Source organism: Gorilla gorilla, chromosome 12 (assembly GCF_029281585.2).
Source record: "Gorilla gorilla gorilla isolate KB3781 chromosome 12, NHGRI_mGorGor1-v2.1_pri, whole genome shotgun sequence".
NCBI lineage: Eukaryota > Metazoa > Chordata > Mammalia > Primates > Hominidae > Gorilla > Gorilla gorilla.
The window spans coordinates 128,450,681-128,463,172 of record NC_073236.2 but is presented as its reverse complement, the minus strand read 5'-3'; the positions used below and the strand labels follow the sequence as shown (position 1 = coordinate 128,463,172).

Sequence of the window (12,492 nt, the reverse complement as noted above, 5' to 3'; positions counted from 1 at the left end):
CAAAAACGTGACAGTTGCTGAGGGGATGTGAATAGGATTACAGAGGTCTTCACACCAAAGCAACTCCGTAGTCTAATAAGGAACTCTATTATATGTCCTGAGGTAAGTGCTAAGAGAGGTATTCAAAGTCACCCGATGGCAAGAAATCAAACCTTCACTGGAGGGGGAAACTGGGAAGGCCTCTCGATGGGAGTACACTGGGCATAGGGAACAGGAAGGCGAATGGGCAGTGTTTGCCCACTCTGACAGAGGGTGAGGGGCTGAAGTGAGGGAGAGGAAACCACACCTCAGAAGACAAAGCAGCCTTAGAGAACCTGGGGTGCTTTGGGGATCACAGGTGGTGTAGCTTGTGCTGTGGAGGAGGGCGGCAGCATGCTGGAGGAAGAGGCTGCGGCATTAAGCAAGAAACAGCCTATAAGGGCCTGGTCTGCTCTGTCTACCCATTCTCTACTGCCTTGTTTCTTTTAATATGAAGTGGCTTATGAATTTAATGCAAACACTTAAAATCAAATATACAAGGAATCAGGGTTTTCTCTACATGTAAAAGAGCGTCACTGAAGAACTTAGGTTGAATGATATCATAATCCCATTTCTGTATTAGACAAATCCCCCTGGATTTTTCCAGCATCCAGGTTGGAAAGCCTGGAAGCTGACTGCCTTCTAAAAAGGAGACCCAGCAACTTCAGCTACAGAGGAAGTTAGACCCTGAACGAGAAGAAGCAATTCAATGTTGTGGTAAAGACTCTGGGCTCCTGCGTCAGAGAGGTAAGAGATTCAACCCTGACTCTGAGCAAGTCACCTCAGCCTCTCTGGGCCTTTATAAAGTAAGAATTCTAATCCATACCTATATTTTGAAAGGTCATTCTGACAATCCATGCAGAGAGCTTAATACAGTGCCAGGCACTGTATGAGCTCAATAAATGTTAGATATTATTATAAATTGGTGGTATGGGACAGATGCAAGAAACACATCAAAGGTGAAGCTGACCAAACTCAGTGACCAACCATGGGTGAGACCGGGGCAGGCACTGAGGCAAAACTAAGGGTGAGTATTTCTAAGATTCACACTGACTTATCGATGCACTATCTATCCACTGAGATTAGGAAGCTGAGGTGGGGCGGTCTATCATGGAAACTTCCAGAAGAGGGAACTAGAGCCATTTACATCCTATCTCCTCTAACAGATACCCTAAACATTAACCTAAGATAAGGGACAAGAAGGAAAGAGTACATTTCTCTCCCAGGAGGAATTCTGAGAAAATAGCCTTAAATACAGACTGTTCTATGGAGAATAAACTGGCATTTGTGCACGATTCAACCCATAACCTCAGGAGTTGTTACTAAAACTTGCAACTTTACATTTCAGTGTACAAATAACAAATTGTATTTCAGTTTCTCATCAACTCATACACTTAAACAAATCATTTTAATCATATGAAGTTCAAACTAACAAAACCTAAAACCTATTCAGGAATCAACTTACTTCTCATGGACACATATTGTACATTATCTTCTAAATTAATCCTTATTTTTGATGGCTGAAAAAAAAAGATAAAAAATTTAACTTAGTGATTTTAAAACAACAATGCAAACAAATAGCATTTTACTCAATAGTATAAAGGTCTGGGAATATGAATGTGATAATCACTGGCTGGGCACAGTGGCTCACGCCTGTAATCCCAGCACTTTGGGAGGCCGAGGCAGGTGCATCACCTGAGGTGAGGAGTTCGAGACCAGCCTGGCCAACATGGTGAAACCCCACCTCCACTAAAAATACAAAAATTAGCTGGGTGTGGTGGCAGGCACCTGTAGTCCCAGCTACTTGGGAGGCTGTGGCAAGAGAATCGCTTGAATCTAGGAGGTGGAGGTTGCAGCGAGCCAAGATCACGCCACTGCACTCCAGCCTGGGCAACACAGCAAGACTCCGTCTCAAAAAACAGAACAAAACAAAAAAACATGCACACACACAAAAAATATACTGAATACATCAGGTACGATCATTACAACACTGTCCCTGACTTGGGAAAGCTTAGTAGAGATAGAAGATCTATCTCAACCAACACATGCTCACTCCTTGCTATTATTAAGTATACACGGTTCCCCAAAATTTGCTCACAAGCTTTCATAGGCAGCTATGCATTCCCATTATAATTAATGTAAAAACAGCAGCATTTCTAACAATGGAAAACAATGCATGCTGTGGATAACTAGAAACTTTTGCATTAGATAAAAAGTTTCTTTTAAATTCCTGAAACAACCAGGAAATTAGTAGAAGCTCCATTATCAATGCTCACCATTTTACCAGCTATTTAGAGGCTCTGAAAGTTTGCATAAAACTGGTAGTAACATTTAGAAACTGTTTTTCTGTAAAAAATAAATAAAATGAAACCAAACCTTAAAATGAAAGCCTATGAACAGAAACTCCTAGTAACATCAATGTTAATGTGCCTCCAGACAGGCTGTCATCAGGTTTAGCTCTTATCTAAGAAAAAACTGGCCATAAAGCAAAACTGGGGCAAGTGAATTCATAGGTACTCTAAGAAGAGAATCAACAGTAGTACCAGGGATGCACCCAGACAGGGAAATCACAGAAGGATTCATGGTGAAGGCAGCCCTCAGTTGAGCCTAGCCCAGCAAGCCAGATTTGCCTGTATAAACAACTGTGGGGAGAGAAGGAAAAAGACAGGATTGTGGTACCGGAAATGAACAAAGGTGTGAAGATGTATATGGCACGGCATGTTTCTGGGAACCCACTGAAGTGGTCAGTGTGTACGTGACTTGACTTTGAAGCTGGGAGGACATGCTGGCACCACATAAAACTAATGCTAAAGAGTTTGGACTTTATGTCATAACCAGTAGAGAATCACCAAAGGGTTCTGAACCAGACTAGGACATAATTAAGTAAATGGTTTAGAATATAAGTATGGCAGCAATATGGCAAAAGGACTGGGAAATGAGGAAGCCTGAAGGCAAGGTGAGCAGTTAAGAAGCTCTTTGTTTATACTGGTGTTAACAATATCCAACAATATCCTTGGCACAATGATTTCCTTATCATCTATGACAAGATGATAGGATCTATTAACAAATCACCCCAATATGGAATACTCCCATCAAGACAGAATCCCACTGTAAAATTAACTTAGTTGTTAGAATTGAACACATAGACCTGCTAGGGCATGCACCACTGGAGCTGGGAATGCTGGCCTTGGGGGTAGGGACTAGGTCTGGCCAGCTCTCTCAAACAGTGCTGACAATGGTGACTTGCAAACATGATATCCAACAGTGAAACTCTGAAGCAGTCCTATCAAAGTCAGACATTAGACAAGTGCGACCAACTGCCATTGCTATTTTTACATTTAACCCCTCTGCTAATAGTATGAGACGGGCCAGCTACTGTAGCAAGATTCTTGAATGGAAAAAAAAAAATCCATCCTTATCACATTGATTTGAAACACACATAAACAAATATCCTAAATCCTTATATATAAGCTCAGAGGGGCCTTGCTGCAGAGGCTCCCATTCTTAATTCAGAGTAGCAGGCCCAGGACTTACATACTCTACTTACTGGCTCCCAAAGAGGCTGCCTCGCTAGCTATGCATTCTAGGGTGTCTTCTCTGCTACACACCTCCCTACCCATCTCATCTAGACAGTGGATCACAGGTTGGTACAGAAATAACACCTCAATTAGGCATAATATGAAAAAAGATGGCTTTGTTTTCCCTACTCTTTGCTATTAATGCAGTTCCATTACATATTGGCTATACTGATGTATGTGAGAAAACAGTCTCCAAGAGCATTCATTTGTTTTTTTTTCCTCTTCAAATACAAAAACACTCTCTTTATCTTGGAGGAATCACAACAGTACCATTGCCCCTCAGGGGCAGACATCATATACAGACATATAGATAGAAAGATAAGGCCAGGGGCGGTGGCTCATGCCTGTAATCCCAGGACTTTGGGAGGCGGGGTAGGGGGAGGAGATCACAAGGTCAGGAGTTCGAGACCAGCCTGGCCAACATAGTGAAATCCCTGTCTCTACCAAAAATACAAAAAATTAGCTGGGAGTGGTGGTGGGCGCCTGTAATACAAGCTACTTGGGAGGCTGAGGCAGGAGAATCACTTTAACCCGGGAGGCAGGGGTTGCAGTGAGCTGAGATCGTGCCATTGCACTCCAGCCCGGATGATGGTGCGAGACTCCGTCTCAAAAAAAAAAGATGATAAACAGGCAGATTGTTTGCATGCTAGCTGCAAAATGAATGGAGAAGTCAGAGGCTTACAAAATGAAAATCACTCAGGCTGATCTTGTGCCCTGACAGAGTATACAGCTCTCTAGGAACCAGCATCTTCTGGGGCAAGTCAGCACATTTTTTCAAATTCCAAGCTATTTCACCACTGCTCCAAGTCCCCTATTTAAAAACCTATACTTTATTGTGTAGCTTTGAAGAGCTGCTTCAAAGGTGGAAAAAAAAATAAAAGATGAAGTTTAGGGATTAAAATGCTAAGCATTGCCTCCAAGCTGGTTAAACCTTTCTCTATACGGATGTTTCTCTATACCAATTCTGTTTTGGGGAGCAATATTCCTTCAAGAGGTCTTCGGAAAGGTTATTGCATTCTCACCCATTCACATTTTCCTTATTTTTCAATATGCAGACCAAGTTCTACCTCCAACCAATGCTATTTTCTCCCTTCTCAAAAGTCCAGATTCTCTGGGACCCTCTTTCCCGTTTGTCCTTGGACAACAACTTCAGATTCTCTGGCCTTTGGACTCTAGGAGTTACACTAGCAGCCTCCCACGTTCTCATGCTATGGACTTGGACTGAGCCATGCTACCAGCATCCCAGGGTCTCCAGCTTGCAGCCAGCCTACTGTGGGGCTTCTCAGCCTCCAAAATCATGAGCCAATTTCCCTAATAAATTCCCTCTCATATACCTACATGTAATCATGCATCTTCTCAGAATCGTCATTAGGCGATTTTGTTGCGTGAACATCATAGAGCGCTTAAACAAACCTAGATGGTACAGCCCACTACACACCTAGGCTACACGGTATAGCCTATTGCTGCTAGGCCACAAACCTGTAGAGCATGTGACTGACTGAATACTGTAGACAACGGTAACTAACACAATGGTATTTGTGCATCTAGACATAGAAAAGGTAATGTTTGGTGCTATGACCATTATGATGGCTACAATGTCACTAGGTGATAGAAATTTTTCAGCTCCATTATAATCTCACAGGACCAGAAACCTAATACAGATTTGGGACCAGAAGTGGAGTGAGTCATACTTTGCACCTCACCTTTAGGGGTCTGCTGGGACTTGGGTCTAGTAATAGGTCTAGAAGCAAAGAGGGGTGGCGGGGTGGGTCCTGATGAGAATCAGCATTGTCTTGCCCGGGAACTGTTTCAGAGGAGGCCATTACTATCTCCACAGGCAATGCAGAATTAATCCCCTTAGACAGGGGTGGAAAGGATGATACCACTGTAGGTGGAAATGCTACTGCCCCTCTGGCAAACAAGACTCATCAGAATTTAGGGGCTCAATGTGTCCAGCCTCATCTTCCCACATGATCCCATCCAAACTTGCAGGACCCCACTCTTTCCCAGCCAATACCCTCACTTTAACAGTAGATGCTCTGTGAGGCTAAGAGAGTTCAACTTTCTATTTTATTTATTTATTTATTTTTGTGATGGAGTTTCGCTCTTGTTGCCCAAGCTGGAGTGCAGTGGTGCGATCTCGGCTCACTGCAACCTCCATCTCCTGGGTTCAAGTGATTCTTCTGCCTCAGCCTCCCGAGTAGCTGGGATTATAGGCGCACGTCACCAAGCCTGGCTAATTTTTTGTATTTTTAGTAGAAACGGGGTTTCACCACATTAGCCAGGCTGGTCTCGAAATCCGGACCTCAGGTGATCCACCCGCCTCAGCCTCCTGAAGTGCTGGGATTACAGGCATGAGCCACCATGACTGGCCAAGAGTTCAACTTCCATTGTAATTTGGCCAGTTGCATGATGAAGGCTTGTGTTTGATTTTCAGCAATTTCAGCCCCATGGCTACAGGATAGAAGATTCTAACCCAGGGCACACTTAGAAACTTTTAGGTCATTTATGTGGAACTCCAGCCATGAAATTGAATCCCTGAGCTCATCCTTTTCTTTCATCACTTTGTCCAAAGACAATAGGAGCAACCAACCAATGTCATTATAATCCTTGTTTTCCCAAAAATATTTGAAAATATCACGTATAGCATCACTAAATTCTTTGCCTCTTATAAGCAGTGAATTAGAATTAAAAGGCATTTATTTTGCATATCTATAAACAGTTTGTGTAATGGACTTCCAGTGCTCTCTCTACTATTAGAAGTAGAGCTCTTGGCATTTTTAGATTCTAATCAGATTAAAGAACCAATTCCAAAAACCCCAATTAAGGAAACTCATCTTCAAAATTCTGTTTCCCAGAACCATTCCTGGTACCAAAATCTGTATTAGTATTGGTCTGTCTCTCTGGAGAGCCCTGACCAATAGAGTAATAAATTCAATTCTGGATATAGAGTAGTCCACCGTTATCCCTGGGAGTTACATTCCAAGACCCCCAGTGGATGCCTAAAACCGCAAACAGTACCAATCTCTATATATACTATTTTTTCGTATACATACATACTTGTGATAACATTTAATTTATAAATCGGGCATAGTAAGAGATTAACAGCTAATAATAAAATACAATTATAGCAATAAACTACAATGAAAGTTATGTGAATGTGGTCTCTCTCTCAAAATATCTTATACTGTAGATCTTAGCGACCTCAGAATAAGATTTTTTTCTTTCCTTACTCAGTCAAGAACTTAGATCTTTTCACTTGAAGCACTTCATCAATTCTCTTCGGCATACTGGAAGCACTACTGGAAGCACACTGGAAGCACTACTCTTGTGCTTCGGGGCTATTACTGAGCAAAATAAGGGCTACTTAACACAAGCACCGTGACAGTTGGTCTGAGAATCAAGAAACAGCTACTAAGCGACTAAGGGCAGGGCGCAATGACAGCATGGGAACTCTGGACAAAGGAAGATTCAGGTGCTGGGTGGTACTGGACAGCTCGAGATTTCATGACACTACTGAGAATGGCAAGCAGTTTAAAAGTAATGAATTATTTCTGGAATTTTCATTTAATAGTTTGGGGGACCACAGGTTAACTTAAATAAAGAAAAGTGAAACCTCAGATGAGAGGGGACTAATAGGAGTTTGAAACCTAAGTAGGAAGGTCTAGTAGACAGCTGGAAAACCGTGAGGGAGATTTATAGATTTGGGAATTAGGACATGGTAACTGAAAATACCAGAAGTGTACGTCTAAGATTTCAAGGGATGTATCTGCTGATACTACATGCAAACTAAGTGGTTTTTCCACAGTGAGCTTAGAGTTTTTATCAAATTCTCAAATATTAAGACCACCAATACAGATGGTACCAATATACAGCTGACCCTCAAACAACACAGGTTTGAATTGTGTGAGTCCACTTAGAGGCCAATTTTCTTTACCCCCTGCCACCCCTTAGAGAGCAAAACCAGCTCCTCCTCTTACCCTTGTTCATCAGCCCACTTAGTGTGAAGACAAGGATGAAGACCTTTACGATGACCTAATTCCCCTGAATGAGTAGGATTTTCTCTTATTTATGATTTTCTTAATAACATTTTCTTTTCTTTAGCTACTTTACTATAAGAAAACAGTAACTAATACATGTAAATACAAAATATGTGTCAATCAACTGTTTACGGTATCAGTAAGGCTTCCAGCAAACAGTAAAGTTTTGGGGGAATCAAAATTATATTCAGATTTTGAATTTCATGGAATTTGGTGCCCCAATCCCTGAGTCGTTCAACGATCAAATGTAGATGGTAACAGAAGTCATGGGAGGAGTGAATGAACTCCCCTAAGAAGAATGTGTAGAGACGGTAGAAGAGAACCCTGAATAATACCAACATGTGGCCAGCTGCGGAGGCTCACGCCTGTAATCCCAGCACTTTGGGGAGCTGAGGTGAGAGGACTGCTTGAGCCCAGGAGTTCAAGACCAGCCTGGGCCCCATAGGAAGACTCCCATCTCTAAAAATAAAAATAATTAGCCAGTTATGGTGGCATGTGCCTGTGGTCTCAGCTGCTTGGGAGGTGGAGGCAGAAGGATCACTTGAGCCTGGGAGGTAAGGCTGCAGTGAGCCATGATGTGCCACTGCACTCTAGCCAGGGTGACAGGGTGAGATCCTGCATCGGGGGGAAGAAAACAAAAACAAAAACAAAAAAACAAATCAGCATGAAGGAATGGGAAGAGGATGAGGACAAGGAGAAGCCAGAGAAGCAGATGGAGCATCAAACGTCAAGGAAACTCAACGGAGGGTTTCTAACATGAGTGTTGTAGTCAAAACTACAACAGCTGCTGGAATTGACGAGATTGTCGGTGACCCTGGTTAGAATGGTCTTACAAGTGTGCTTAGGATAGGGGTCCCCAGCAGTGGGTTGGCTGGTAATAAGAGGCCATCAAGTGGAAACAGTGAGTGTAAATAACTTTTTCAAGAAGTTTAGCTGTGAAAGCACTTTGGGAGGCTGAGGCGGGTGGATCACGAGGTCAGGAGATTGAGACCATCCTGGCTTACACGGTGAAACCCCATCTCTACTAAAAATACAAAAAAAAATTAGCCGTGCGTGGTGGCGGGCGCCTGTAGTCCCAGCCACTCAGGAGGCTGAGGCAGGAGAATGGCGTGAACCCGGGAGGCGGAGCTTGCAGTGAACCGAGATCAGGCCACTGCACTTCAGCCTGGGTGACAGAGCAAGACTCCGTCACTAAAAAAAAAAAAAAAAAAAAAAAGTTTAGCTGTGAAGAGGAAGAGAGACAGTAGATGGGAGGGGACATGGAATCAAGGGAGAGATCTTTTAAGATGGGGATGGATTTAGAATGCGGTTTTAGTAGTCAAGAATTTATCATCTGGAGTTAGACATTTGGAGGTTCAACCCAAGTTTCTACACTTATTATCCAGCCACAGGCAAGCCGGCGTTACATGCATCTCCAAGTCTGTTTTGGCAACCGTGAAACAAGAATAATCTTTTAGTATTATAAAACACTGCTGTGAGAAATGAGAAATTAAATGAGGCAATAATCACAAACTATTTGGTAGGGGGACCAGGCATAATGACTTGGGAAAATGTTTAATTACTACTAGTTATAGAAAGAAAGCAGCAGAGAAATTGAAAATATGGGGAGAGGTCGGGCTCGGTGGCTCACGCTTGTAATCCCAGGACTTTGGGAGGCCAAGGCGGGTGGATCACCTGAGGTCGTCAGGAGTTCGAGACCAGCCTGGCCAACACGGCGAAATCCCGTCTCTACTAAAAATACAAAATTAGCTGGGTGTGGTGGCGCATGCCTGTGATCCCAGCTACATGGGAGGCTGAAGCAGGAGAATCTCTTGAACCTGGGAGGTGGGGGTTGCAGTGAGCTGAGATTGTGCCATTGCACTCCAGCCTGGGGAACAAAAGTAAAACTCAATCTCAAAAAAAAAAAAAAAAGAAAAAGAAAAGAAAAAAAAGAAAGAAAAGAAAAAGAAAATACGGGAGAAATGGGAAAGAATGCATTTGTTGAGGGCCCTGATAACCGCGGGGAATACAGCATCTGGTCCTGAACAAGAGAAGAAATCAGCCTTTGCAGGCAAGGGAGCCAAATTTCCTAACCATTTTCTCCGTCAAACAGGTGGGGAAATAATTTGATGAATGGGAGCTGTGGCGTGGGAAATATAAAGCGTGGACAAGGTTTTAAACGACTGCAGTAGAGCTGAAGGATGGGAGAGGAGGCAGAAGAACAAATGATAGGTTGCAGAGATACAGCTAGAGTCCATAGGAGGAGAAAAACATGGACTCTCTAATGCAAAGTTGAGCAATTTTCTCCAACAGTGCTCTGAAGTTCCAACGTAAAAGCCCAGAAGACTGACACCACGTCTGTGAGCAGATGCTGAAAGCAGAAGGCGGGAGAGCGCAGTTCGCAGCACGTGATGGGCAGCGCCTGGCCCAGGGGGAGCAGACGACCGAGACGACGGCTAGCGGGGTTGGCGGCGGCGCGGGGAGGAGGGGGCCGGATTTGGGAGACCACCGCCCGTCCCCGTCCCGTCCCGGAGCTTACCAGCAGGCCCTCCACGTTGATAGGGTCTCGGCACCGACGGCGAACCGTCTCCTCCGTCGGGTCCAGGAGGAGACTGGGTAACTTCCTCGCCGGCCGCTGCTGACTCATGCTGCCCGGCCGGGCGTCCTGCTCCCCTCGCACCCCACGAGCTCTCCCGCCCTCTCGCACTCAGCTCGAGCACCGCCCCCCACGCGCCGATTTCCAAGGGCCCAGCACCTAAGGGGTCCGCGGCCTCCTCCGAGGCGCCGCCCGGCTAGGCCGTCCCGCCCGCCAGTAAACGCGGCACGGCCTCACGTGCCCGAGAGCTCCAGACGCAGACGGAAAAGGAGGAGGGAGACCCACGGATCTCAAGTCGCCCGGCCCGCCATCTTCCCGCATGCGCAGTGCGCCGCCCCCCTCTGCGCATGCCCGCCGCTGCCGGAGCGCTCCCACGCACCGATCCTCTCCCGGCGGCTGCCGCCCGGGAAACCCGGACCGCGGAATCCACGGAGAGGCTGGCAAAGGAAAAGGAAGAGGTGGAGCCGAATTCCAGAGGAAGGGAACGGGGGTGAGAGAAAAGAGGCAACCGGGAAAACGCAGCGCTCGCCTGGAATTCTCGACGGTGATAACTGAAAGTTCTGAGGTGATAACTGAAAGTTGTGAGCCGCAGAGATGTTCATTTATTCCTTTTTTTAATTTTAATTTTTTTTTTTTGTCGCCCAGGCTGGAGTGCAGTGGCGTGGTCAGGGCTCACTGCAGCCTTGAATTCCCAGGCTCAAGCGATCCTCCCACCTCAGCCTCCCAAGTAGCTGGGACTGCATGCGCGCGCCACTGCGCCTGGCTAATTTTTAATTTTAATTTTAGTAGAGACAGGGTCTCAGTATATTGCCCCGGCTGGTCTTGAACTCTGGGGCTCAAGCCATCCTCCCACCTTGGCCTCTCAAGTGCTGGGATTATAGGCGTGAGCTACCACACCCAGCCTTCATTTATTCGTGAGCTCTGTTAGCGCATCTTACAGGCAGGTCAGTGTTGATGCTTAGTAAATGTGAGCAACCACACCATTGTGGAATCGTTTTACCTCTGCCTGCCCGCCTGCCCGCCTGCCCGCCTGCCCGCCTGCCCGCCCGCCCGCCCGCCTGCCTGCCTGCCTTCCTTCCTTCCTTCCTTCCTTCCTTCCTTCCTTCCTTCCTTCCTTCCTTCCTCCTTCCTGTTTGACGAATGAGTTATCGTTGACCTATAGTGTCAGATATTGGGGTGGGCACAGGTGATACTTATTCATTTGAATATGCCACGGGTTCAACCTCCAATTTCAGTGGGGACAGATAAGTAAACAGAGCATGTTAATTAAGCTGGAGCCAGAAGGTGTGTTTTCAAGTCCTGGCTCCCTCTACGTATAAACTAGAAGACCTTATTAAGCCAGTTACTTAATCTATCTGTGCCTCAGTTTCCTTATTTGGAAAATGCAAACAATGACAATACTTATCTGATAAGGTTGTTGTGAGGATTAAATGGATTAATGGATGCAGGTTGCTGTGATTAGAACAGAGGCCAGCACATGTTTGAAATAAAAAGGCAACACACCGTGGTATGTACAGAGTTGGAGGGAAACAACTGGTTAGACTGGGGGTTTCTACACAGCCTGAGGTGGGCGAGGTGAGGCAGGGAAAAATCCCCGAAGAAGCTGGTTCCCCACTAGACTGTGAGGTCAGAGGCCTTCTCTAATCTTTTTTTTTTTTTCTGTCACCCAGGCTGGAGGGCAGTGTCACGGTCATAATTCACTGTAGCGTCAAACTCCTGGCCTCAAGTGATCTCCCAGCTAAGACTCCCAAGTAGCTGAGAGTACAGGTGCATGCCACCATGCCTGGCTAATTTTTTTTTATGTTTTATTTTATTTTATTTTTTGAACTCCTTACCTTAAGCAATCCTCCTGCCTCAGCCTCCCAAGGTGCTGGAGTTATAGGCATGAGACACCCATGCCTGGCTTCTAATTTTTGTATCTCTATCATCTAGCACAGTGTCTGGCAAATAAAACATGTTCTATTAATGTTTGCTAAATAAACGATGAGAAAAAAAGAGAACGTAGCGGAGGTCTCGAGAAGACTGCATATTGTTGCAGAATGGAGAATTTCCCAGAGACGTTAGAAATGGCCATTTGAAGGCATTTATTCAGCATCTGCTATGTGTTTGGCATTCCACATACATTTGCTTATGTAAATCTCATATCAAAACTGAAAGATAGGTATTTTTCTGCCCAATTTGCAGATCAGCAAAATTAAGATCAGCAGGATTACAAAAATTTACTCAAGGTCCTAGTAGGCAGTGGTAGAGGCAGGCTTTGACCCCACAACTGATTAATTAA

At 45.0% G+C, this 12,492-nt stretch overlaps 1 protein-coding gene across 5 annotated transcripts in view; it reads right to left on the bottom strand.

Moving 5' to 3' along the window:
• E2F6 (E2F transcription factor 6) overlaps nt 1-10,544 on the bottom strand; it is a 46,649-nt gene extending 36,105 nt beyond the window's left edge. For 2 of the 5 annotated variants that reach the window (XR_010130057.1, XM_063696060.1), the window contains exons 1-2: nt 10,155-10,541; nt 1,484-1,538 (exon numbers count right to left, since the gene is read on the bottom strand). Coding sequence is in view for 2 of the 5 variants with exons in the window: in XM_063696060.1 (XP_063552130.1) it covers nt 1,484-1,538; nt 10,155-10,262 (163 nt within the window). In the remaining 3 variants the exon portion in view is untranslated. Of the gene's footprint in view, nt 1-1,483; nt 1,540-10,154 lie in introns of those variants that run through there. The other 3 variants (XM_063696061.1, XM_063696063.1, XM_063696062.1) reach the window with 3 other exon arrangements.
• Between the last annotated feature and the right edge of the window lie 1,948 nt (nt 10,545-12,492).